The 26,149-nt window shown below is 36.5% G+C and overlaps 1 protein-coding gene across 1 annotated transcript; it reads right to left on the reverse strand.

Moving 5' to 3' along the window:
- Nucleotides 1-547: 547 nt before the first annotated feature.
- On the reverse strand, nucleotides 548-22,914 carry LOC127435322 (E3 ubiquitin-protein ligase CHFR-like). The gene is made up of 18 exons (XM_051688723.1): nucleotides 22,758-22,914; nucleotides 20,826-20,980; nucleotides 19,690-19,789; nucleotides 18,371-18,480; nucleotides 18,138-18,197; nucleotides 17,762-17,947; nucleotides 15,348-15,524; nucleotides 14,220-14,394; nucleotides 13,903-14,057; nucleotides 13,382-13,541; nucleotides 11,537-11,679; nucleotides 11,058-11,174; nucleotides 10,887-10,970; nucleotides 10,723-10,793; nucleotides 4,473-4,560; nucleotides 4,253-4,360; nucleotides 4,000-4,072; nucleotides 548-1,250 (listed from the first exon to the last, which is right to left on the reverse strand). Exons 2-18 carry the CDS (start codon nucleotides 20,935-20,937, stop codon nucleotides 1,208-1,210), a joined length of 1,962 nt encoding a protein of 653 aa, XP_051544683.1. The 5' UTR covers nucleotides 20,938-20,980; nucleotides 22,758-22,914; the 3' UTR covers nucleotides 548-1,207.
- Between the last annotated feature and the right edge of the window lie 3,235 nt (nucleotides 22,915-26,149).

Here is a 26,149-nt window from a genome sequence, read left to right on the forward strand (position 1 = left end):
GACAATTCTCTCATCATTTACTCACCCTAATGTTGTCTCAAACTCAGATGACTTTCTTTCTGCAGAACCCAAACGAAGATATTTTGAAGGATGCATGGTATGTTTGTGGTCATACAATGCAAGTCAATGGGGTCCAAAACTTTCAAGCTCCATAAAGAACATAAAGGCAGCATAAAGGTAATCCATACGACTCGAGTGGTTTAATCAATGTCTTCTGAAGAGACACAGTTTGTTTTGGCCGAGAAACTGACCAAAATGTAACTCCTTATTCACTATTAATTTGACATCAGAAGTCTCCTTGGCGCGATCACAAGAGAGGCAAGTTCACACTTCCTTCAGCTTTGTGCATGTGCAAAGGTCTGTTTTCACCCAAAACCGATCGTATCCCTTCATAAGACATGGACTCAATCACTCGAGTTGAAGGGATTACCTTTGGAGCTTGAAAGATTTGGACTCCATTGACTTGCATTGTTTGGACAAAAACACATCATATATAAAAGTCATACAAGTTTGAGATGGCATAAGGGTAAGTAAATGATGAGAGAATTATCATTTTTGGGTGAATTATTCCTTTAATGATAAAAATAAAAGTAAAAGAATATACTGAAATTAGCTTTAGCCATATGTAATAAATGCTGTAAAATAATTCTTCATTGTTATTTCATGTTAATTATTGCACTGACAAATGTTAACGTATACAAACTTACTGTAAAGTGAAACCCCAAAAATGAATGGAAGCACTGGTTTTTATATGACAGTCAACTCTGAGGCACCAAAGGTTAGTTGATTAAAACATTTCTTAATTGTATACTGTATAATGTTCAAGCTAATACACAGTTTTTTGCATGAAAAACGAACATTTTCACAGTGCATCAGCTACTGTGTTGATTGCCTGCTTTGTCTTGTTTCACAATTAAAATTAGAGATGCAACATGAAACAAAGTGCAGATCCAGATAAAGTATATCCACATGCTGACAACTGTTTATCTAAAGGATGCTTGGGTTATTATACAGCTGATTGACTTTGCAAATGTAAATGGCTTGACTAGAAACTGCCATTTAGAGGAGAAAATAGGTATAACACCTGCTTACTGCAGATTTGTTACCCAGAAGACATCAGTTTGAGAGAAACTGGAATAATAATGTAGCCACTGAGCTTTTTATCCTTTCAAAAACTGCTACAGAATCGAACATTGTTCCCGTCGTCTTAGTTCTTGAAGCGTGTCTGCTCACATATGTGGTTGAATTTCCTGAAAAAAATAATTGATTATGGTTGCATGATCAGCTAAATTATTGAGTAGGATAATGATATTTTGCCAATTAATTTTGAAAACAATATAATGTGTAAACAGATCTATATTGTTGTACTGAAGACTGACACAACATAAATGTTAATTAGCTGCCCTCTACTGCTGGATTGAAGTATTGATTGTTCAGAGGAAGAACAAGTCAATGTTTGAGAGGTGTTTTGCAAAGGTATGAAAAAATTGGTACTTGGGTCGTTGATGACAAATCAGGTTGTCTGAGGGTACGTTTACACGACAATGATGTACTAAAAACGGAAACGTTTTTCCTTTGCATTTTTAAAAAGTTTCGCATACAGATGACAACATTGTCAAAACGATCCCCGTTCACACAGATCTGCGAAAACGACTAAAAACGCTTTATTATGCATGCCAGGCCAGTAGTCGACGATGTCACTTTGTAAAGAAACACTACGTGCCTGCGCACATAAGCATTCTTCCACAGAGCAGTGAATACAAACAATGAAGATGGAGAAAGCATCGAGCAATTTTGTCTAGACGGACGATGAGGTTGCTTTATTACTACAATTACTTTGCTGGAGAAGCGTCAATAAACTCAAAATATTTAGCAGCACAAACACAGTCCTGTAGTCCGCCATTGTAGTTTTGAATGTCTCGCGCGCATGCCTATAGACTGAACTCTCAAGATGATTCAATAAACTCTGCTCATTTTTACCATCACTTCGTCTCCTGCCTTCTTCTGTATTCCCCCTGCTGACTCTTAAGCTGGTATGAGAGTAAGTTAACATAACAAGCTGTTGATATATGGATATCTTCTGATGGAGAGAGAGGTCTTGTGTACACTGGAGCTAACATGCATTTTCACTGCCTCATGTTTTCATATTCTAAGCATATCATTGAATACTGTACATGGCATCACATCTCTGCTTATAGGCTATATACATAAGCGGTGGGTGAATGAACTGCAGGGTAAAGGTACATAAAATAAAATTTAAAATACAAATACATTTTTCCCATCTGAATCCATACATTAATTTCAAGATTTTCAAATTGCATGTTCTGCCTACTGTACAATGTTCACAATCCATACAAAACACTCCAAATGAATAAATTGTTGAGTATTGTTATTTGCACAGACACCAGTATTCATATTGATAATTATACATCTCAAATTGATGCCTATCAATCCATCAATCTTTATATAACAAGTTATACACGTGCGCATGATGTCATCGTTTTTGTATGTTTACACGGAGACGATAATGGCATCATTTTCAAAAACTTGCACTTTGAAACTCGTTTTCAAAAGTTTGCGTTTTCAGGCCCCAAAACGCCACTGTCATGTAAATGAACAGCCAAAACGCATAAAAAGTTTTCCGTTTTTAGTTGAAAACGTTGTCATGTAAACGGCCCCTTAAAAAACTAGTTTAAAGGAGCAATATGTAAGATTGACATCAAGCCTTTAAAATGGGTACTGCAGTCCAAATTCAAAATATTGGAGAGAGTTGCCAGGTTGAGGACACGCAACAGGAACAAGCAAAATGACAATGGCAAGCGACGAGCCTTACACTGTAGTTTGAACAGCTAATGTATATGTTTGCAATGTTATCATTTGCAAATTATAATCCAGCTCATGTAGATTTTTTTTTATAACTCTATCAATGTTAGCTAGATGTTTTGCTGGCTACCATGGCTGCAGCGCGCTGTGTTTGCCCGCTAACTTGCTTCAAATCTAGCAACCCGGGGTGTCAAAATATTATTGGGAAATGGGCAGTGGGCGGGATCACACGGGCCAAAAAAACAAACAGAAATTCCATCCCGGAATGGACATTTCAAAGTAGAATATGCTGGCTGTAGCATTGTTTTCGGAGAAGCCAGTATTTCTACTTAGCATGTTTCCTAAATCTCTGATAACATATTATGATGATTTTATGCTTTAGTACAGTAAGTATATTACATATTGCTCCTTTAAAACACATTTACCAAGTTCATAAAAATGTAATATTTGCATCCATTTTGGTTTCATACATTTTTGACAAACATTAATAGCATTTTCTACAAAAGAAAAAAATTACTGATTTAGTGAAAAAAATAAGTGTCAAGTGGTGTTACTATCAAGTTAAAGTCATTAAAATACTCTCCTTGTACCTTGAATACACTTTAAAAAAAACATACATTTTCAAGGTATATACAGATATATATATATATATATATATATATATATATATATATATTTCAAAAGTTCTTATGGTTATTCTGTTTGATCTAAACAAAATGTGCCTTTTCAAAAAAAAATAAAAATAAAAATATCAGATTTGTTGTGACACATTTTCAAAGATTAACAATATTTTTAAAAATTGTTACACTGCTTATTTTTTGAAGAAATAATAATAAAAAGATTATTCCAAACTACTTGGGGCATCATTTATTCTTTCAAGAATTTCATTTTTTTAATTAGACTTATTTATTCTTTATTTAAATGTATTATTTATTCATAGTAGAATTCTAATTAAGTAGTTGTTTTGTGTGAATTTTTGAATAACAGATCCATACAAAACAGCATCATGGACAAAAGTGATTACACATTTTCCACAAATTTCTTTGGTGTTGCCTGCACAGGCTTTTGCAGAGCCAGACATTACTTGCAATATTATGCAATTGTCCTCTTTCTAGTTACTTATGAATAATATCTACCCACAAGCAACACAGCCAGTGTAAGCATTAAGAAACTTACATAGCGTGGTGTGCTTTCACTTGAGTCCGACAGTTGCGTCCCCAGTAACAGTCTGGTCTGGCGGTCACAGCATCTAAATATAAAAACAGTAAACTTACAGCAGGAAAGAACATTCTCTGTTTTCTCATCTCCCACTTAGTCTGTAGTTTTATAGATCTGGCTTCATGTCTACTTATAGCGGAGAGACAGTTGACCTAAACATGGCTGTACTTCGTGTTGTGTGTCACTTTAACATACTGTATGTAAATTTTACCTGGCAACTCTGATGGAGGAATGTGCTCTCTGTATTTGTATGCAAGCTCTCTAAAAGAGCGAAGTCCACAACAGTAGCACAGGAAGGAGTTAGCAGTAATTCTGTAATCTGTACATACAAACACAACAAAAGGGCATTTACCTGAGTTGCAGTCAATAAACAGTACAGTTCAACAGAACACGATTCAGCTGAATCTCAGTTTTAAACAAAGGGCAGTTACCTGTTAAATGGTACTGGCCTTGTTGTACTGCCTGAAGTGCTTTCTGTAGCATATGCCTCCAGGTAATTCCTCTAGAAGTCAAATAATTCTGCCACAAAGACAGGGAAGAGCAATGAGTAAAGATTACACAACTAAAGAGGTGTATTACAGCTGAAGTCAGAAGTTTACATTCACCTTAGCCAAATACATTTAAAATCAGTTATTCACAATTCCTGACATTTAATCGTAGAAAACATTCCCTGACTTAGGTCAGTTGGTATCACTACTTTATTTTAAGAATGTGAAATGTCAGAATAATAGTAGAGAGAATTATTTATTTCAGCTTTTATTTCTTTCATCACATTCCCAGTGGGTCAGAAGTTTACGTACTATTTGTTAGTATTTGGTAGCACTGCCTTTAAATTGTTTAACTTGGGTTAAACTTTTTGGGTAGCCTTCCACAAGCTTCTCACAACAAGTTGCTGGAATTTTGGCCCCTTCCTCCAGACAGAACTGGTGTAACTGCTTCAGGTTTGTAGGCCTCCTTGCTTGCACACACTTTTTCAGTTCTGCCCACAAATTTCTATCGGATTGAGGTCAGGGCTTTGTGATGGCCACTCCAATACCTTGACTTTGTTGTCCTTAAGCCATTTTGCCACAACTTTGGAGGGTTTTCCAATTGTGACCGAGCTTTAACTTCCTGGCTGATGTCTTGAGATGTCTTAATATATCCACATAATTTTCCTTCCTCATGATGCCATCTATTTTGTGAAGTGCACCAGTCCCTCCTGCAACAAAGCACCCCCACAAACATGAGGCTGCCACCCCATGCTTCAAGGTTGGAATTGTGTTCTTCGGCTTGCAAGCCTCACCCTTTTTCCTCCAAACATAACGATGGTCATTATGGCCAAACAGTTCAATTTTTATTTCATCTTTGTTCCCATGTGCACTTGCAAACTGTAGTCTGGCTTTTTTATGGCATTTGGAAATTACTCCCAAGGATGAACCAGACCTGTGGAGGTCCACAGTTTTTTTGGCTGATTTCTTTTGATTTTCCCATGATGTCAAGCAAAGAGGCACTGAGTTTGAAGGTAGGCCTTAAAATACATCCACAAGTACACCTCCAATTCAGCACTCTCCTATCAGAAGCTAATCGGCTAACTGTCTAAAGGCTTGACATCATTTTCTGGAATTTTCCAAGCTGCTTAAAGGCACAGTTAACTTAGTGTATGTAAACTTCTCACTCACTGGAATTGTGATATCGTAAATTAAAAGTGAAACAATCTGTTTGTAAACAATTGTTGGAAAAATTAATAGGTGTCCTAAACGACTTGCCAAAACTATAGTTTGCTAATATTAAATCTGTGGAGTGGTTAAAAAATGAGTTTTAATGACTTCAACCTAAGTGCATGTAAACTTCTGACTTCAACTGTACATCCAATCCTACAAGACAAAACTTAAATTTGAAACATGGTGTGTCCTTGCTGTTAATTACAATTAAAAACTAAAGAGAAAATATTTACAGTTCCAGAAGGATATACCAGTGCTTGCAAGGAAACAAAAGAGTAGCTTTAAAGTTTTAGGTAAGTTTTTTCTTCTTCTTTGCTTTGCAGTTATCATGACACTCTGTACTAGAGGTAGACCATTATATCGGTTTTACTGATTAATCGGTACCATAGTTGCTTTTTGGAACTATTGGTTAGTGGCAAAAACATATGCCAATAGGTTTTTCTTTTTAAAATTCCTTCATGGTCCACAGTGGTGCGCTGAAAGGATTCTACAGTTAGAACAGCTTAGTTCAACAGTATAACAGTGGCCTCTAGAGGCAAAATAAAAACAATCATGTGGGTTTTTGCTGTATCTAAATCTTTCATTATTGACAATATACATCCATATTTTTATTCACAAGTCAATGCACATCTTGTTAATTTGATTAGATAATAAAGCTAAGAAAAGTGTTTTTTTTTCTTGCAAAGAGAAATGTGACTATATGAAAACGTGCACCGTCAGCACATACATCATGTTTCCAACTTTATATCTTGTAAATAATAATTAACCTTATTCCTCATTTAACCTCATCTAGTGAATATATAGGTGATAAAATAAGAGTCCTTTATGTGTTTTGGGCTTGTTTATAGTTAAAAGTGCCATGTTTTGCAGCATATCTTAATTTTTTAACACGTAAACTGCCTCTTGGATTTTATTCATTTTCAGACCTTTGTAGCCTCTATGTCTGTGCCTGTCCATCACAGTAAAAGAGACTAAGAAAATGTTTCAACATTATATAAATCAGTTCTAAAAACTACCAGCCTTTTCCACCACCTTAGAGTTATCGGTATAGGCAAAATCCACTATCGGTCGACCTCTACTCTGTACACATGTTGTTTTCTGTCGGCTGGGCACAAGAATCAACCAATAACACGACTTTAAGTTAAAAAGAATGTACACCCACTATTCAGCATGCAAATAAACGTAAGAAAGAACACCACAATTCAGTTTGCATATTTACAACGTCATTGCTTTCAAATGCTAAACTTTCTAGCAATGTAAGCCAAAGGGAGATTTTTAAACTTACATACTACATTTCTAAGAAAGTATAAAGCATATTAATAATAATAATAAAACAAATAGCACACCTAAAGTTGAAATTATCTACAAACCAAGACTGCGAGGGAGGAGCAGCAGATGAAGAAAATGTTTGTATGTATGTGTATATATAATATATATATATATATATATATTACACACACATAAATACACACAGCACTATGCAAATATCTTAGGTATATTATACTGTATCACACACACAGTACTCGTAAAGCAGTTATTTTATATATTCTGCTTTTAGAGTATCAGTGGGAAATATCAGTTTTAGATTTCAACATACCCTTTGCAATAGAATTGAATCGAGGAAAAAAGGAGCCCAACAACAGATGGTATGGCCCCACAGATCCTGGATCTCAACATCGAGTTAGTCTGGGATTACATGAAGAGACTGAAGCAAATGACCCTTCGCTAAGGCCCACTTTAAAAATGCTTCTGACCAATCCTGTTTTAGCAACTGTTGCACTTCTGCCATTACTCTGACATGCGTTTGCTATTTTCCAATGAGTACTTTTAAGTGGGATTTTATCACAAAAAAATAAAAATAATAATAATAATAATATATATAAAACACGATGTTGCTGGGTCAATTGTATTAGTGACACGAGTTACCCAGAGAGGATACACACAGTGTTTTTTTTTTTCTTTTTAAATAAATAATCTTCAAATAAATCTGGAGAAGAGCATGTTATGGAATTAACTGTGTCAGCCCTCATTCCCAAATGAACATAACATCTGCAACGACACCTACATTTGCTCCAAGGTAAATTAAAGCTAATAACTGAACGTTAATTCATTTACGTGTTGATTCAAGTAAAAGCGATAGTAAATAAACAGTTCACAGCATCAAAATGAGTGTGTTATGAGACATTATAAACAGTTCTGTTCACTTACGCTAATGTTATTAATGTGTAATCGCAATTAAATGAAGTTTTTCTCTTTTCAAGTGACTGTAATAATAATTTGCCTTGATTCTGATTCACAGTCTCCACAGTTTTTAATCAAATTACTGTGTAATTTAACAATTTATTTGACAAAAAACTTCAGATAAATATGCATTAAAATGTCACTCTTTACACCAGCCGACGTAAAAATATTCATTCCATTTATGAGAATATTTTGCCAAAACCACGTTGTTCATGGCAATATATATATATATACACACACACACACACACACACACACACCGATCAGCCACAACATTAAAACCACCAGCCTAACATTGTGTAGGTCCCCCTCATGCCGCCAAAACAACGCCAACCCGCATCTCAGAATAGCATTCTGAGATGCTATTCTTCTCACTACAATTGTACAGAGCGGTTATCTGAGTTACCGTAGACTTTGTCAGTTCGAACCAGTCTGGCCATTCTCTGTTGACCTCTCTCATCAACAAGGCGTTTCCATCCGCAGAACTGCAGCTCACTGGATGTATTTTTGTTTTTGGCACCATTCGGAGTAAATTCTAGAGACAGTTGTGTGTGAAAATCCCAGGAGATCAGCAGTTACAGAAATACTCAAACTAGCCCATCTGGTTATCTAATCAGACAATCGTGTGGCAGCAGTGCAGCGCATAAAATCACGCAGATACGGGTGATCTCAGTGATTTGGACTGTGGCATGATTGTTATTGCCAGATGGGCTGGTTTGAGTATTTCTGTAACTGCTGATCTCCTGGGATTTTCACACACAACAGTTTCTAGAATTTACTCAGAATGCTATTCTGAGATGCAGGTTGGCGCCGTTTTGTTGGCACAAGGGGGACCTACACAATATTAGGCAGGTGGTTTTAATGCTGTGGCTGATAGGTGTATATACACACCAAGGCTATTATCGTAAACGAAAACGAAGACTAAAACTAAATGTAAAAAAAATTTTGTATTCGTAAACTGAAATAAAAAATAAAAAAAATAACATAATTGGAAAAACTGAAACTAAACTAAAATAATTTTGAATATGATTTAGTTTTCGTTTTTGTTGCTGTGCTTTTTAACCTTTAAACCCGCCAATATCGGAACATGAACATGACACCAGATGGAAATAATAGATGGCCTGACCTCACAGAGAGGCAAAGCAGGTAGATAACAGTCTTTTCACTCAGTCTGTCTTACCCTGTCAATCTGTAATTTGATTTAGATTTAAGAGTTTGGTTTGAACTTCAGCAGGGCTCGACATTAACGCTTGTCCAGGATAAGAGGATTTTTGAAGGGTCAAGTGAAAGAGAAAAGTAGCCTGAATGACAATAATGAAAAATGAAATGGCTATATTTGTGATATAGCCAAGGCCTCATTACAAAGTTCATATTCTTATTCTGCTGTTAAAAATTATACAGGGTGCGTAATTTTATATTTCGCTAGCGATCTAGGAATAGCCACGCGCTTTGACTGGACAGGTGGCTTTTTGTGCGCTCACATGTGCTCTGAGAACGCTCGAAATGCAGATACGCCTCTGAATGATCAAATACATTTCAAAATTGTGCCAAAATGCCCGTCTTGGTGAGGTATTCATGTAAACTCAGAGAGTGATGTCTAAAGTGAACGTAAACAGTGGGGAAAAAGCAGATTTATATTAAAGTTTCTGACTTGTAAGTGGTAACGTAACCTAATAGACCTTCCGCTGTTGTTAATAATAATCAAAGAACCATAACAAGAAAACCACTCACTGTTCTTGACTGGATAACTTTATTAGCTTTAAAAAGTATTAATGTATTATACGTTATACAGTAAAGACCAGTAGTAATTAGGCTCTATGTAGCATTTCATTCTGATTGTTTACTTTAATACTTGATACTGCTTTTAAAAACATTTAAAGCTGTTAACAAAAGCACTGTTTTATTAATTTTGTATTTATTGCTCTATTTTAATTATTTCTATTCATTGCTGTATTGTTATTTTATTACTGACTGTTTAGTAGTCTTGAATAATTACTTGAGTACAATTCTTACATATCAAATGAATGTGTTATTATTTGTTGTGATAAGCTGGTATCAAGAATTGTCAACTTTCACTAACAACTACAGAAATTTTGGTATAGTGACAATGTATATATATATTGTGTATGGTAGATCTTGCTGCAATAACATGAAAAAGTAGATCTCATTCCATAGAAGCACCCGTGCTATAAATGATGGTGATGGAGGCTTTTCTTTGACTACCCTATGTAACATTATATAACTACCATATGACAATAGCCTCCTCCCCTACCCAGTCCAGTTTAAATTTCTGTCCCGGAGAATCGAGTTGATTGCAGAGCTGTACTATTAGCAGGGCCGTTTCAAAGCAGATGGGGGCCCTTAGCAAAATCCTACTTGGAGGCCATCCGCAGTAATATTATTTACAAATTTGACATTGGGGAGTCCAGTTATACGACCCACATTACACAAATACCTGTTTTCCTCATTCTTCAATATCCCTTAATATAAATACTAAAACTAAAATAAAAACTAAATATACTGAAAAACTAAACTAAAACGAACAAATAACTAACGAACAAAATTAAAACTAAACTAAAACTAGCAAAGAACTAACAAACAAAATGAGTATAAAACTGAAAATGAAATAGAAATAAAAACTAAATTCAAAACTATTATAACCTTGACAAACACACACTGCTCACCACTACAATTAACAGAGTACTGGAGAACTAAACCCAAAAACAAATAAAGCACATACCCGAAGGACTTCTGACTCATACTGATTGCTATTCAAAACTCCATCCAGACATTTATCAGTAAGGTTGAGTTCTGTAAGGACATACAGAATAACCATAATCATAAAATGAACAACAAATTTTATGCAGCATTTCAGCTAAAGGGAAAGCATTCTCAGAAACCTACCACTGAAACGTGCAAGGCAACCATGACAACTGATCCGCTTGCAGCCCCAGTACACATGACAGAAAGGCTTCTGGCACACCATACCTGTAGATCAGGTCAAAAGAACAGTAGCTAAAGCAAATGATCAAAGCGATCATGAGATCATTGATGGACAGGTGTCAGGCCACTCACAGTGTTGAGGGGACATCTGTGGGGGAAGGTGCTCTGCGCGTCTGTCAGGCATGGGCTGCAGGCAGCAGGTGCAGATGAGGTGACTGCCCTGAGGAGGACACCTGAACTCCTGAGGAGCTGTAGTATGGATACAGTGGAAAAAAAGATGAACATTGGTATAGAGACTTAGAAATTGTGATATTGCATATGTGTAGAATTGCTTGAATGTGATGTCATTATAGGCCTTTAAAAAAAAAAAAAAAAAAAAGTAAAGGTTTAGAGAATAAAGTCAGTAATTAAAAAATAAAGCAGTCATATTTTGAAAATATTCAAGCAGGTAGTGTAGCACTTGGTGCACAAAGCACCAACATTCAGTAAAGATGAATAAGAAACAAGTTAGCGACCCAGATGTCAATTTAATATCGTATCGCCAGGTCCCTGCTGATTCCTACCCCCACATGTGAGTGCTCTGTGCATACTCATGCATGTGTGTGAATTACCTGTGGCAGTTTCAGAGGATGTAGAGGGTTCATCTCCAGGCACTTTAGCTGGCGCCTCTAATCGAGCCGGCTCACAGATCCACAGGGCAGAACTAAGCTCTGTACGATAGCCCGGACACTGCCGACACATCATGTAGGGCTGACTGTGAACACACACACACACACACACACACACACACACACACGTTTATGTGGATGAGCCAAATCACTCTTGTAGCTGTGTAGGGTGTGTTTAATTTATCACTTTACCTGGACATAAATTACTTTATGAATCAGGAAATCATAACTACCATCTGGTGTATACAGTGCATTCATAAAGTATTCAGACCCCTTCATTTTTTTCACATTTTGTTATGTTGCAGCCTTAAGCTAAAATGCTTTAAATTGTTTTTTTCCCACATCAATCTACACTCCATACCCCATAATGACAAAATAAATAAATAAATAAATAAATAAATTCATAACTTTGCAACTTTATTAAAAAGAAAAAACTGAAATATCACATTGACATGAGTATTCAGACCCTTAACTCAGTACTTAGTTGAAGCTCCTTTGGCAGCGATTACAACCTTAAGTTTTCTGGGTATGCTGCGACAAGCTTTGCACACCTGGATTTGGGGATTTTCTGCCATTCTTTTCTGCAGATCTTCTCAAGCTCTGTCAGGTTGGATGGGGACTGTCGATGGACAGCCATTTTCAGGTCTCTCCAGAGATGTTCGATTTGGTTCAAGTGCAGGGTCTGGCTGGGCCACTCAAGGACATTCACAGAGCTGTCCCTAAGCCACTGTAGCGATGTTTTGGCTGAGTGCTTAGGATTATTGTCTTGTTGGAAGGTGAACCTTCAGCCCAGTCTGAGTGCTCTGGACCAGGTTTTCATTAAGGATATCTCTGTATTCTTCTGTGTTCAGCTTTCCTTCAACCCTGACCAGTCCCCCAGTCACTGCCGCTGAAAAACACCCCCACAGCATGATTCTACCACCATCATGCTTCACCATTGGGATGGTATTGTGCTGGTGATGAGCAGTGCCTGGTTTCCACCAGACATGATGCTTGGAATTGAGGCCAAAAGTTCAATCTTCCTTCCATCAGACCAGAGAATCTTGTTTCTCACTGTCTGAGAGTCCTTTAGGTGCTTTTTTGCAAATTCCAAGTTGGCTTTCATGTGTCTTGCACTGAGGAAAGGCTTCCGTCTGGCCACTCTGCCATAAAGCCTAGATTGGTGGAGTGTTGCAGTGATGGTTGTGCTTCTGCAAGTTTCTTCCATCTCCACACATGATCTCTGGAGTTCAACCAGAGTGACCATCAGGTTCTTGGTCACCTCTCTTACCAAGGCCCTTCTCCCCCGATTGCTCAATTTGGCCAGGCGACTAGCTCTAGGAAGAGTCCTTGTTGTTCCAAACTTATTCCATTTAAGAATTATGGAGACCACTGTCCTTTTGGGAACCTTCAATGCAGCTGAAATTTTTTGGAAGCCTTCCCCAGATCCGTGCCTTAACACAATCCTGTCTCTAAGCTCTGCAGGCAGTTCCTTTGACCTCATGGCTTGGTTTTTGCTCTGTTATGCATTTTCAGCTGCGAGACCTTATATAGACAGGTGTGTGCCTTTCCTGAGCTAAATTTCAAGTGTAATTGCAAAGGGTCTGATTATGTCAATGTGATATTTCAGATTTTTCTTTTAAATAAATGTGCAAAGTTAGACTGATGTGAAAAAAAAAAAAATACTTTAAAGCATTTTAGCATAAAACTGCAACATAACTTTCTGAATGCACTGTACACAGAAATGGCCAGCACTGACTTCACATATTGTCTCAAAGAGAGAAAGAATAAAGGTACAAAATTACTGACCTGTCAGAGGTGTCACTGTCATTGTCTGAGAGCTCGAACAGATAGTCTGAACTTCCCTCCTCGTCTGAGAATGAGCGTTCAACCTTAGGCTGCAGCATGTCTTGTGTGATCTTATTTCGAATATCCATACTGTGCAAGTCCTCTTTGCTGCGACACTTCTCTGTGACAAAACACATGAAAACATGTGAGAACACTGGAAAACACCAACAGAACCTGACATGAGTGAAACAGAAAGAAATAGATGTAGGCTCATTTCAGTCATTATTGCATTTTGAAGCTGCTTTTTAAACTTCAAAGTTTTGGACCATGTCCAAGATACTCTTCTAAAAATCTGTGTTCAGCAGAAGAAAGACATTCACAACACGAATGGAATGAGGGTGAGTAAATGATGAGAGAATTTTCCTTTTTGGGTTAACAATTCCTTTAAACTATTCAGTTCTATTTTAACTTTAGTGTAGTTTAGCTGCATTAGATTTGGTGCACGCAGGTCTTATCAATAAGCACTTTGTGATGAGAGTTACCTGGGTGTTGAAGAAGGTATGCCTCCACAAGGTTGTTGAGGATATGGTTTTTACGGATCCTCTCCACAGGACAGCGACAGGTGGGACAGAGAGAGGAGCGCTCCATCCAACCAGAATAACAGGCAGCGCAAAATGTGTGCATGCAGGGCTGAAGACTGTACAGAAGCACACAATTTAAAATGAATCAGCCATCACACACTGTTTTAAAATCCTTCTTAAAGGATTTGCACAAGTTTTAATTAAGAAAACAAATAAAAGTGTCTTCAGCCAAAATGTCAATCAGAATTTAGGTAATCATTTATACACATATAACTGACCTGACACAATCATGCTGCAGGTCTTGGCAGATGATGCAAGTGAGGGACTCTTCCATCTTGTCTGTTTTGGCTCCCTCAGTTTTCTCTTTCCCCGCTGCTCCTCTGAGATCTACCTGAGGAACCACTGCAGCAGCAGCAGAGTCAGTGCAAGCAATTTCAAATCGATCCTGATAATCTGAGACAGGAAAAAAAGTAAGAACACCTTTAGATGCAATAACAAACAATTAATACATTAACTATTTTGGTTTGACAATATTCTTGTCAACAACATCATGTAGATTTGTAGAACAAATAGGATTTCTTTTTTATTTTGTTGCAAAATTTGTTTTAAGAAAATTAATGTTTAAAAGGGATAGTTCACCCAGAAATGAAAATGATCTCATCATTTACTCACCCTCATGCCATCCCAGATGTGTATGACTTTCTTTCTTCATGAGAATGCAAAAAAAGTTTTTTTCTAAAGAATATCCCAGCTCTGTAGGTCCATACAATGCAAGTGAATGGTGATCAGACATTTATAGCTCCAAAAATCACATGAAGGAAAAATATAAGTAATCCACACGACTCCAGTGGTTAAATCCATATCTTCAGAAGTGATATAATAGGTGTGGGTGTGAATCAAGTCCTTTTTTTTTTACTCTAAATCTCCACTTTCACTTTTACATCTGAAACTCACATGTGGTGCCTGTTACATCTGAAAGTGGAAGTTAAAGCGGAGATTTAGAGTAAAAAGGACTTAAATATTGTTCTTTTTCTGACCCACACCTATTATATCTCTTCTGAAGATATGGATTTAAACACTGGAGTCATATGGATTACTTTTATGGATCACCATTCACCTGCATTATATGGACCTATAGAGCGGAGATATTTTTCTAAACATTTTTTTTCACAAAAAAGTTTGTGTTCTGCTGAAGAAAGAAAGTCATACACATCTGGGAGGCATGAGGGTGAGTTAATCATGAGAGAATGTTCATTTTTGAGTGAACTATCCCTTTAATCTTAAAGGTGCTGCAAGCGATTTTAGCCATTCTGGAACAGCACCTTAAATACCTGGGTGAATCTCACAAAGCATTTTAGGTGTTCTTTTATTCGTTTCACCAAAAGTGTGTTACAGTCATTGTGCACCTCTCTCAGTTTTTCTTCTTTTCCTCTCTGTTTCCATCTCCATCAGCATCTGCTGCCCTCCGTCAGTCCAGTAAGTTCTCTTCAAGCAGGGGTGATTTAAGACTGCCTCCCTTGGGTTGCCTGCTGGGGTATTGTGGGAACAGCCTGATGACTCAACATGCTTTTCATTTTCATAACCTGAAAAGGGAAGTACAGTCATCACATATTCCCCTTTCCACTGCCAGCAAGATTTCCTCCTCAACAAAAAGACTAAGAAACTAAAAGGCCAAAGAACTGACAGAGTTTTCTGCTAAATTCTGCATATTGTAGCCACAGATGTGCAAATGCCACCCAAAATGTTTGCTTGCACACCCAAATGAAATGACGATTTATTATATTTTTTATTTATTGATGCTTTTAGTAGGGGTGCATTGATGTGAAGATGAAAATTTGATACATCAATTACTGAATTTTAAAATCGATTATAATGTCTGTAATAATACTCGATGTGTGTGCAGAGGCCGTCTCAGATTACATGTGAGCTCTCAAAACAGTCGCATAGCGCGAAGTCTTACCTACCCCTTACCTACCCCCTAAATGCAAAGAATGTTCGGTTAAGATTTTTAATCTTGTCAATGCTGTATGTGCTTGTGTTCCACACAATACATCGAGCATTTAACTTTTATCCATAATTATTTGTGAGCCAGTAAATGTACAACCTGGTGTATTTTGAATTACAGGCTATTATAGCCTTTATTCCCAAATAATGCAAATTGTCCTCCATTTACACTTTTGTCTTCAGCATATTTTGTCAAATAATTATATGAATCGTTCTAAAATAATTCAATCAAATCATGACCGAATTTTACATTTGATCACTATTTTAAGCCTATTATTTGGATACATTAACGGGCCTACCTAATCCACTGACAAAAGTGGCATTCATTTGTTAAGTCATTATTTGCTAATAATGAATTTAGAGCTAAAAAGAAATGGATGCAATGGTTGTCAGCAGTACGTCACTTTATTGTGCTTCAAGGGATAGTTCACCCAAAAATTCTCTCATCATTTACTCACCCTCATGCTATCCCAGATGTGTATGACTTTCTTTCTTCAGCAGAACAGTTTTTTTTTTTTTTGAAAAATATCTCAGCTCTGTAGGTCCATACAATGCAAGTGAATGTGATCAGACCTTTGTAGCTCCAAAAATCACATAAAGGAAACATAAAAGTAATCCATATCACTCCACTGTTTAAATCCATATCTTCGGAAGCGATCTGATGTGGGTGAGAAACAGATCAAAATTTAAGTCCTTTTTTTTAACTCTAAATCTCCACTTTCACATCTGAAAGTCACATGTGGTGCCTTTTTAGTTTCACTTTCACATCTGAAAGTGAAAAAGTGAAAGTTAAAGTGGAGATTTAGAGTAAAAAATGACTTAATTATTGATTTGAGTTTTATTGAGTTTCTCACCCACACCTATCATATCGCTTCTGAAGATATGGATTTAAACACTGGAGTCATATGGATTACATTACTTTTATGTTTGCTATATGTAATTTTTGGAGCTACAAAGGTCTGGTCACCATTCACTTGCATTGTAAGGACCAACAGAGCCGATACATTCTTCTAAAAATCTTTGTTTGTGTTTTGCAGAAGATAGAAAGTCATACACATCTGGGATGACATGAGGATGAGTAAATGATTGGAGAATTTTCATTTTTGGACTAACTATTCCTTTCAATTCTTGCACACTAAATTTTCCTGTGGCGTACCGAGAGCTTCGAAACTGGCTTCACCGGTGATATGGACATTTATACAGTAGGGTCCAAAAGGCTGAGAACACATTGAAAATCTGGGTTTTCAAATCCTATTTAAACCTGGAAATATTTTTAGGATTTTTATTAAATTATTAAAAACACTTATTCTATTTCAATAATCAAATTTAAGTAAATTTGTAACACTGACCATATTAACTTCTCTGTACAAAATGACAGATTTCTTTCACAAGATGCTCTTTAGAACATTTTCAAATCAGGCTGGGATCACAGGGATCCTCAGGTTTTGTTCACACCAGCTCTAGCGCATGCTGTCATTTTCAAATTATTGAGAAATTCTTGTACATTTTTCAAATCAACTTTTCACTCAAATTGTTATACTGATAATATAATTTGTAATTAAATAAAAATACTGCAACAAAGAAGCTTTTTCATTAATGGTCTCCGACTTTTGGACCCCACTGACTCTGTGTCAAAGGCAAAGTCTAGGCAAGGTCCAGCTTCCCTTCCCTGTTTCGTTGATAGTGTTAGGATTGTACATTTTAAAAACCTCAATGCAGATGAGATGACTCACTCATAACCCGAGACAGCAGCATAGAAGGCCACTGCATCCACATTTCTATACTTACAAAGCAACTTGCAAGAAAGTGCACATACAGTGCGGACAGCCATTACCAGAGCGTGTGGATAAGAACATGTTGAAGAAGTGGAAGGAAGAGGTGGAGGTAGATGGCTGAGGTTCCTCATGCCCAGTCTGAGGTAGAGGCTTCACAATAACAGGCTCCACTGGTGCTGGTTCACTCTCTGTTTCGGTCAGATCAGATTCTTCTTCTCTCCCCACATCTGTGGAATACACAAAGAGAAACCTGGATCTTAAAAGAAAAAGTTCATCCAAAAATGCCAATGCTGTCATAATTTACCCATGTTGTTCCAAACCCACATGCCCCATAATTATACAGTATGTTACAAAGCATGTGGAAGCTTAGTGAAAGTTTAACATCTGCATGGAATATTATATTCAAGGTTTGTTTACCTTCAACGTCCTGTGAGGCACTTTTCTGTGGCCTGATGGCCTGATAAACATAAGCAATGTCTGTAAAACAGAGAATGCATGTGGCTAGTGCAAATACATCAAACAAATCCAAACAGATGACTCCAAGATGTGAAAGTTGTGTGATTTTTGGAAACAAATGTAATACAAAAACAGCAAATGTATAACAAATGTGAAAAAAAAAAAAAAAATAGTGAGAAATAAAGCAAACATACTCTGTTCTGGCTCGTTCTTCCTGTACACAAAGTAAATGACATCACCATTCTGCAGTAAGTGCGTCTGTTTCTTCACTAGTTTGGACATGTTGATCACTGTTCCATTGGTGCTGATGTAAACAAACAAACAGGAAGTTAATACAGTATGAGTCTGTTTACAATCCTTTTGAGTGCATAAAATGCTATTTAAAATATTGTAACTTGTACAGTGATGAATGGACTGTCCATCATGCTGACTACACATTTTGTAAAACACACTGCATATCGACTGTCTGACAGACACACTCACAAAATTAGCAGGATGGAAATTTACAGCTGCAATAGTAAACTACATTCAAATACATGAGACTTAAAGTCGCTACAGACTGAGATCAACAAGTGCATCTCAGAATACTGACGATTAACCAAATTCAATTAATTATTCACCCATGCAAAAACTTTAAATTGTGAAGAATAAATCTCATGAGGGAATTAGATAACACTCACTGAGCACTTTATTAGGAACACCTGTACACCTTATGCTATCATCTAATCAGCCAATCATGTGGCAGCAATGCATAAAATCATGCAGATACGGGTCAGGAGCTTCAGTTAATGTTCACATCAACCATCACCCTGGCATAATTGTTGGTGCCAGACGAGCAGGTTTGAGTATTCCTGTAACTGCTGATCTCCTGGGATCTTTCACGTACAACAGTCTCTATAGTTTACTCAGAATGGTGCCAAAAACAAAAAACATCCAGTGATTGGCAGTCATCAATCATCGCTTGAATGCCACAGCCTATTTGACTATTGTTGCTGACCACGTGCATCCCTTCATGGCCGCAATTTACCCATCTTCTAATGGCTACTTCCAGCATGATAATGCACCATGTCACAAAGCACAAGTCATCTCAAACTGGTTTCATGAACATGACAATGAGTTCACTGTTCTTCAGTGGCCTTCCAAGTTGCCGGATCTGAATCCAATAGAACACCTTTGGGATGTGGTAGAACGGGAGATTTGCTGCATGATTGTGCAGCTGATAAATCTGCAGAAACTGAGTGATGCAATCATGTCAACATGGACCAGAATCTCAATTGAATGTTTCCAGCATCTCGTGGAATCCATGCCATGAAGAATTGAGGCTGTTTTGAGAGCAAAAGGGGGCCCTACTCAGTTTTAGTATAGCGTTCCTAATAAGTGCTCAGTGCTCACTTAGTATACTTTGCAGAAGGGGTGGGAATCTTTAGGAGGTATGACCTTCAGTAAACTTCTGGCATCTTACTAGATAGTGTTTTAAAACATTTAATGTCTCATGCCAAAAAGGTGACCATACCTCACGTCCTCCAGCCACACCTTTCCTGAGTTCTGATCTTGAGTGATTTTGCAGTGATCCCCTGAGACCAGTTTATTAGCAGGGAATGAGAGGTCACAGCCTACAAACAAAAGATAAACATTAAAACATCAAATCTGACCCTATTTACTTTCTTAAAGCACATTCCAGGTCTCATTGGGAATTACTTAGTGTACATCACTGCAAAATTAAAAACTTCCAGATTTCCAGAAATCCAGATTTGTCTGTAATTTTTACTCCAAATGAAATAACATGCTCTGCCTCGAAAATGACTTTTCTTTTCAGCTGACCTTACCAATCCCTCATGCTTTTTCAACCATATATCATGTAAAGACCACTTTTTATGATTCAATAAAATCAAGTCCCACCCTACATTGTTTTCTTGTCGAATATCCTATTTCACTCATAAATATATCACATTATAGAAGTAAAATGACGTTTCATGTTGACTTTAATAATCCATGTTCTTCATTTCTTCAACCATTGTGTTCATAGCCCTTTCTCTTCCTGTCCCCTTCTCTCTCACATTAAGCAAGCAAGGCACAATGTCATACAGTGCAGTGTAATGCAATAATGTGAATGAAAGATCACACTATTAAAGTAATGAAGCTTATCAGTTTAGCTAATAACCAACATTGAATGTCACTGTAAAGCACACAGAACAAAGCAGACACATGGATTAATATTAATTCATTTAAACGGGGAAACAGACAGTCTTAAAAACTAGACAGACACAGACAGAGTCAAAAGGAACACAACCTTGCTCCCACACCACCACAACACAAAAAATTACTTAATATTCCAAGAGCATGTCTTCAATAGACGCCTTTGATATTATTTGGGAGGGTGTATGATTGCTGTACTAAAGAGTATTGTGAAAAGTATGAATATGTGTAGACACTGCTTCAGATTTATTACCTTTATAAAAAAGTCTAACTAATATTTAATGAATAAAGAACAGGAGAGTTTTTTACATTTTTATAAACTCAGATTATAAAAATAAAAAGGAAAATCCCTTTTAAAATAAAAGATTTCCCATTCTCTCTCTTACACAAACACACTAGACTGAACAATTAATATTATCAAACACTCATAATATTGACGACGTCACATTGCACCTTTTCTTCTCCCCACTGTGCATTCCTTATTTATGAGCAATATTTCAGAGCCTGGAGATGCATCTACTTTCACCAGTTTTCCCCAGGCTTGCCCGCTGCCTTGATTCGCCATCTCCTCTTCTGTATTTCACCTGCTAGACAGTGGATGACGTCACCTGGAGATGCGTGAAACAAATAATACAAACTATGTCATAAACACACATAAATGCAATGTCATTTTCTCACAATGCTTCTCCTGCTTATCACGCTATAATACAAAACACTCGGTTTCCTGATTCTATCTGCTTTTAGTAAGAAAAGTGTGTGGATGACAGCCAACAGAGTTCAAAATACATTTCGCATATGGTGTGAATGACTTAAAAAAAACACAGCTGTATTTGAAAATTACTGCCAGCTATTCTATTAAAGTTCAGCTCAAGTGATAGCATTTGTGGCATAATGTTGATAACCACAAACAATATTTCGACTTCAACCTTATTTATATAAAAAAAGCTAGTCGCAGGTTACAGTAAGGCACTTACAATGGAAGTGAATGTGGCCAGTCCATAAACATCAAAATACATACAGTTTCAAATGTATAGCAACAAAATTTAAACATTACATGTGTCAACATGATTTTAGTGTGATAAAATTGCTTGCTAAAATGATCTGTGTAAAGTTATACCATTACAACTTTGATGTATCATGATGACGTAATGCCGTAAACTTTGTAATCTGGTAAATCCCTGATTTTGTCACACTAAAATAATGTTAACAAGTATGTTTACGTCTTGTGTCTAAACAGTGTGTATTTTAATGTTTATAGACTGGCCCCATTCACTTCCATTTTAAGTGCCTAACCGTAACAGCATTATATATATATATATATATATATATATATATACATATACATACAGTACTGTGCAAAAGTTTTAGGCACTTGTGAAAAAATTTTCATAGTGAGGATGTCTTCAAAAATAATGACATAAATAGTTTTCATTTATCACTTAATGTCATACAAAGTCCAGTAAACATAAAAAAGGATAAATCAATATTTGGTGTAACCACCTTTGCCTTTAAAACAGCACCAATTCTCCTAGGTACACCTGGACACAGTTTTCTTGGTTGTTGGCAGATAGGATGTTCCAAGCTTCTTGGAGAATTCGCAACAGTTCTTCTATCTATTTCGGCTGTCTCAATTGCTTCTGTCAGTTCATGTAATCCCAGACTGACTCGATGTTCAGTGGGGAGCTTTGTGGGGGCCATGACATCTGTTGCAGGGCTCCCTGTTCTTCTATTATAATCTTTTCTATTTGCAAAAGAAATGTTTGTGTGTCTAACATTTATATATCCTATTGACACACTAAAGCTGAAGATATAAATAACCATCTTAAGACAAAGGCTTCTGTGAAACACCTTATGTGCCTAAGACTTTTGCACAGTACTGTATGTATGTATGTATGTATGTATGATATATATATATATATATATATATATATATATATATATATATATATATAAACGGGGGGCAAACGTTAAATGAACGTGTGTGTGTGTGTGTGTGTGTGTGTATATATATATATATATATATATATAATGGTCAACATTTGGTCACAAACGCTGTCGATTGAGCTTAACTTGTACTGAACCCGGAACATTCCTAAGAACTCAGTGTGCTAACCAGCTAATGTATGTAAAGCGAATGCACACTAGGGTAAACGAATTGTTGCGAACTCAACTGAAGGTTTCTTAAGTTCTTTAAATGACAGTTCTATAGCTTTCTACTTCACTTTTCATAGAACCAGCCAACAAAGCAACACGGCGCAATGTTTACGTGAAATGTTGCTAACGCTTGCGACTCGCTAGCTCGAGATCACATTGTTTACCCGCGTCAAAAACAACAGACCTAATCTCTAAATTAGATGATGATTATGTTATAATAAAGGTACTAACCTAACCGAAGCCTGAGTCCATCCGTAGCATTACCACACGATGACCATTATCTTCCTGAGCACTTCCTGGGCAGTAGTGGCATTTTTCAGGCATCAGCTGATAGAGGAGAGGGGGAGAGTGAGTGGAGGAGAACAGGCTGTGGGAATGGAGGTTGGCAGGGGGTCACCATGCCTCTGTCTGGCCCATGTGAAAGCCTTAAACAAAAACCTGTCTGGAAGGCTGTCTAGACAGGAGATGCTTAGACATTCTATAGCTAGGGACTAACTGAGAAGTTAGGAGTGTTCTTGGATGGATTTTGAGACTAAATAAGTATTGCAAATATAATTAGAAATCAGAAAATGTATTTATTTTTTAATCAAACTATATATATATATATATATATATATATATATATATATATATATATATATATATATATATATATAAAACATTCTTGAATTGATTGTTTCACAGCCTCACATCTGCAGAGGCTGATTAACGTATGAATAAATATCCTGGACTTTGGATAAATCTTTATTTGGATTGTTGACCAATAACATTGTTTTTTTCATGTTTTTATTCAACACCAACAATTCATTTTTAGTTACATTTTTAAATTAATGCATTAAAGGAAGGGTATATTCCAGGTGCTACTTGAGGTGAAAACTTTCAGCTTTTTTATTTAACTACAATAGAGCTGTGGTTTACATGTGGAATGAACTTTTAAAAGAATGTTCCGGTTAAGGTCAATTGACAGCATTTGTGGCATAATGTTGATTACAACAAAAATTTATTTCGACTCGTCAAAGTTTTTAATTCTTCTATTCTTTAAAAAAAGCAAAAATGGCTACAGTTAGACACTACACTGAAAGGGAATGGGGCCAGTTTCTGGAGGGTTTAAAGGCAGAAATGTGAAGCTTATGAATTTATAAAAGCACTTACATTAATTCTTTTTTTTAAAGAAAAGGACAGGCAAGTCCAAATACATTTTTGTGGTAATCAATATTATGCCACAAATGCTGTCAATTGAGCTTAACTTGTATTGAACCCGGAATATTTCTTTAATTAATGTTGTCATAAATACAAAAAATAGATAAATGTTATTTAAAATAATTTTAAAAGAAGTATAGCATGTCACACTGCAGGACACTGTTGTCACTGCTTGAAATGTCATGTCAACTACCCATTTATGCCACAATATCATAACCAGTATTTCTGTGTATACTTGCATGAAAGAAAAGACTGGTGTAATGTGGTAACAACTATATTAAATTCTATAGGAATATATTCAGTGAATGTGTTTCCACCGTAGTTTATGTGCATGTCTTATTGAATAAAAAAATATATCCGCCTCCAGAGAGCGTATTCGTTTTTATGCACATTTTGGAGATTTTATGTGGATCTTAGCATTTCCACCCATCGTTTTTTATGCAGTATATCCCAAAATTTGCACAAAAGTATGTGGATGGAAACCCAGCTACTGACATTAAGAATTCCTCCCAGCCAGGGAGTGTGTGTACAAGGTGTGAGACTGTGGTCATTTGCTTTGACAGCAGTTCTGTAGCCTGCATTCACTTTGCCTTTAATAGTCTCTCTAGATTGAATAGAGTGTCTCTGAGAGATCTAAAGGTATCTGTTCAGTCGGGCTCTGATAAGGAGTCGGGCAGTTTTATTTCAGAGCCTGTCTGTTCACATTCATTCTTTGCCATCTCATGAAGCCCTGCACTTTACACTGTGGGAATCTGGGATGTGTAACCTGGCAGGTTAATATAAATAAAAGTCAGTTCCCTTCATTTTAAAAGATTGTATCAATACTCTGCCTCAGTCTGCAACCTTCACACTAATATTAGGTAGTTGACATTTCAAGCATTGACTGCAGTGTTTTTTAAAGAATATTTTCTAAATGTTGTTTAATTATTATACATCCAGTTTTACTGTCAAAACAGTTTTTAAAAGTACACATATTCCAAAAATAACTTGTAATTGTAAACTACCCTACTTTTATAACACTCTGATGCAGTTGTAGTTCTATGTACAAACCACCAGGAGTAGCTGTTGGTCTATGGCAGAATAATTATCTCGCCGCACATTTGCTTTAGGACACAATCCAGCATGATTTAGGGTATATTTTTTGCACGTTTACTTATTTTTTAGTTATTATTTATCAAGATGAAAAATTCCATGTAATTTCTGAAGCAACTGATTACCACATTATTCACAAGCCCATGCGTTCACATTATTAAACAGAATTTGCATTTGCTGTACATTCAAGAAATAATAATAATAATAATAATAATAATAATAATAATATGTTTAATTTATATAACGCCTTTCCAGAGCTCAAAGACTCTTTACAACAGTAACACAATAATACATAAACAATGAACAGTCACAAAAACACAGTTCAGGTAGTACAGTCATTGAGAGCGAATACATAACACATTAAGACAAATAACACTGAGAAAACAAAAAAGTTTTAAGTTGAGATTTAAACTCAGAGATAGAAGATATGCTGCGAAGAGTCAGTAGGAGTGAATTCCATATATTGGGTGCTAATACGCTGAATGATCTGCCACCCAAAGTGGAGAGGCCAGATCTAGGGACAGAAAGGAGTCTGGACCCAGAAGACCTGAGCGAGCGGATCGGGTTGTAGGGGAGAAACAATTCACTAAGATAGAGGGGTGCCAGACCATGAAGTGATTTAATTGTAAGCAGGATTATTTTATATTTGATGCAAAACGAAACTGGTAACCAGTAAAGTTCAAACAGGAATGGAGTAATATGAGCTGAGCGCTTGGTATGTGTAAGAATTCTAGCAGCAGAATTTTGACTATATTGCAACCTAGCAATAGAGTTAGCAGGTAAACCAATGAAGAGGGCATTGCAATAGTCAAGACATGAGGGTATAAATGCATGAACCAGTGTTTCGGAGTCTTTGAGACTGATAAAGGGACGAAGGCGAGCAATGCGGTGAAGGTGAAAGAGGGCAATTTTAGAGACGAGTTAATGTGAGCTTCAAAAGTGAGGGAGGGATCAAAGATGATACCTAAATTTTTTACAGTACTGGATGGTTTAATGAAAGTGATGACATTTTTTTCATAAGTGTTGGTGTTCCAATAATAATGATTTTTTTTCTCTCGTTTATCCATGTTCAATTTTAGGAAGTTGGAGTTAAGCCATTTTTTTATTTCATTTACACATGTTGATAGTAGACCGGTCTGGAGAGTGGGAGCAGATCTACAAGCTGTACATATTTGAATGTCATCGGCATAACAGTGGTAACTGAAACCGTAGCGGTGAATGAGTTGACACAAAGGCAATATATATATATATATATATATATATATATATACATATATATATAATGAATAGTAGAGGTCCAAGAACCGATCCCTGAGGAACACCTAATTTCA

Source organism: Myxocyprinus asiaticus, chromosome 4 (assembly GCF_019703515.2).
Source record: "Myxocyprinus asiaticus isolate MX2 ecotype Aquarium Trade chromosome 4, UBuf_Myxa_2, whole genome shotgun sequence".
Lineage (NCBI taxonomy): Eukaryota > Metazoa > Chordata > Actinopteri > Cypriniformes > Catostomidae > Myxocyprinus > Myxocyprinus asiaticus.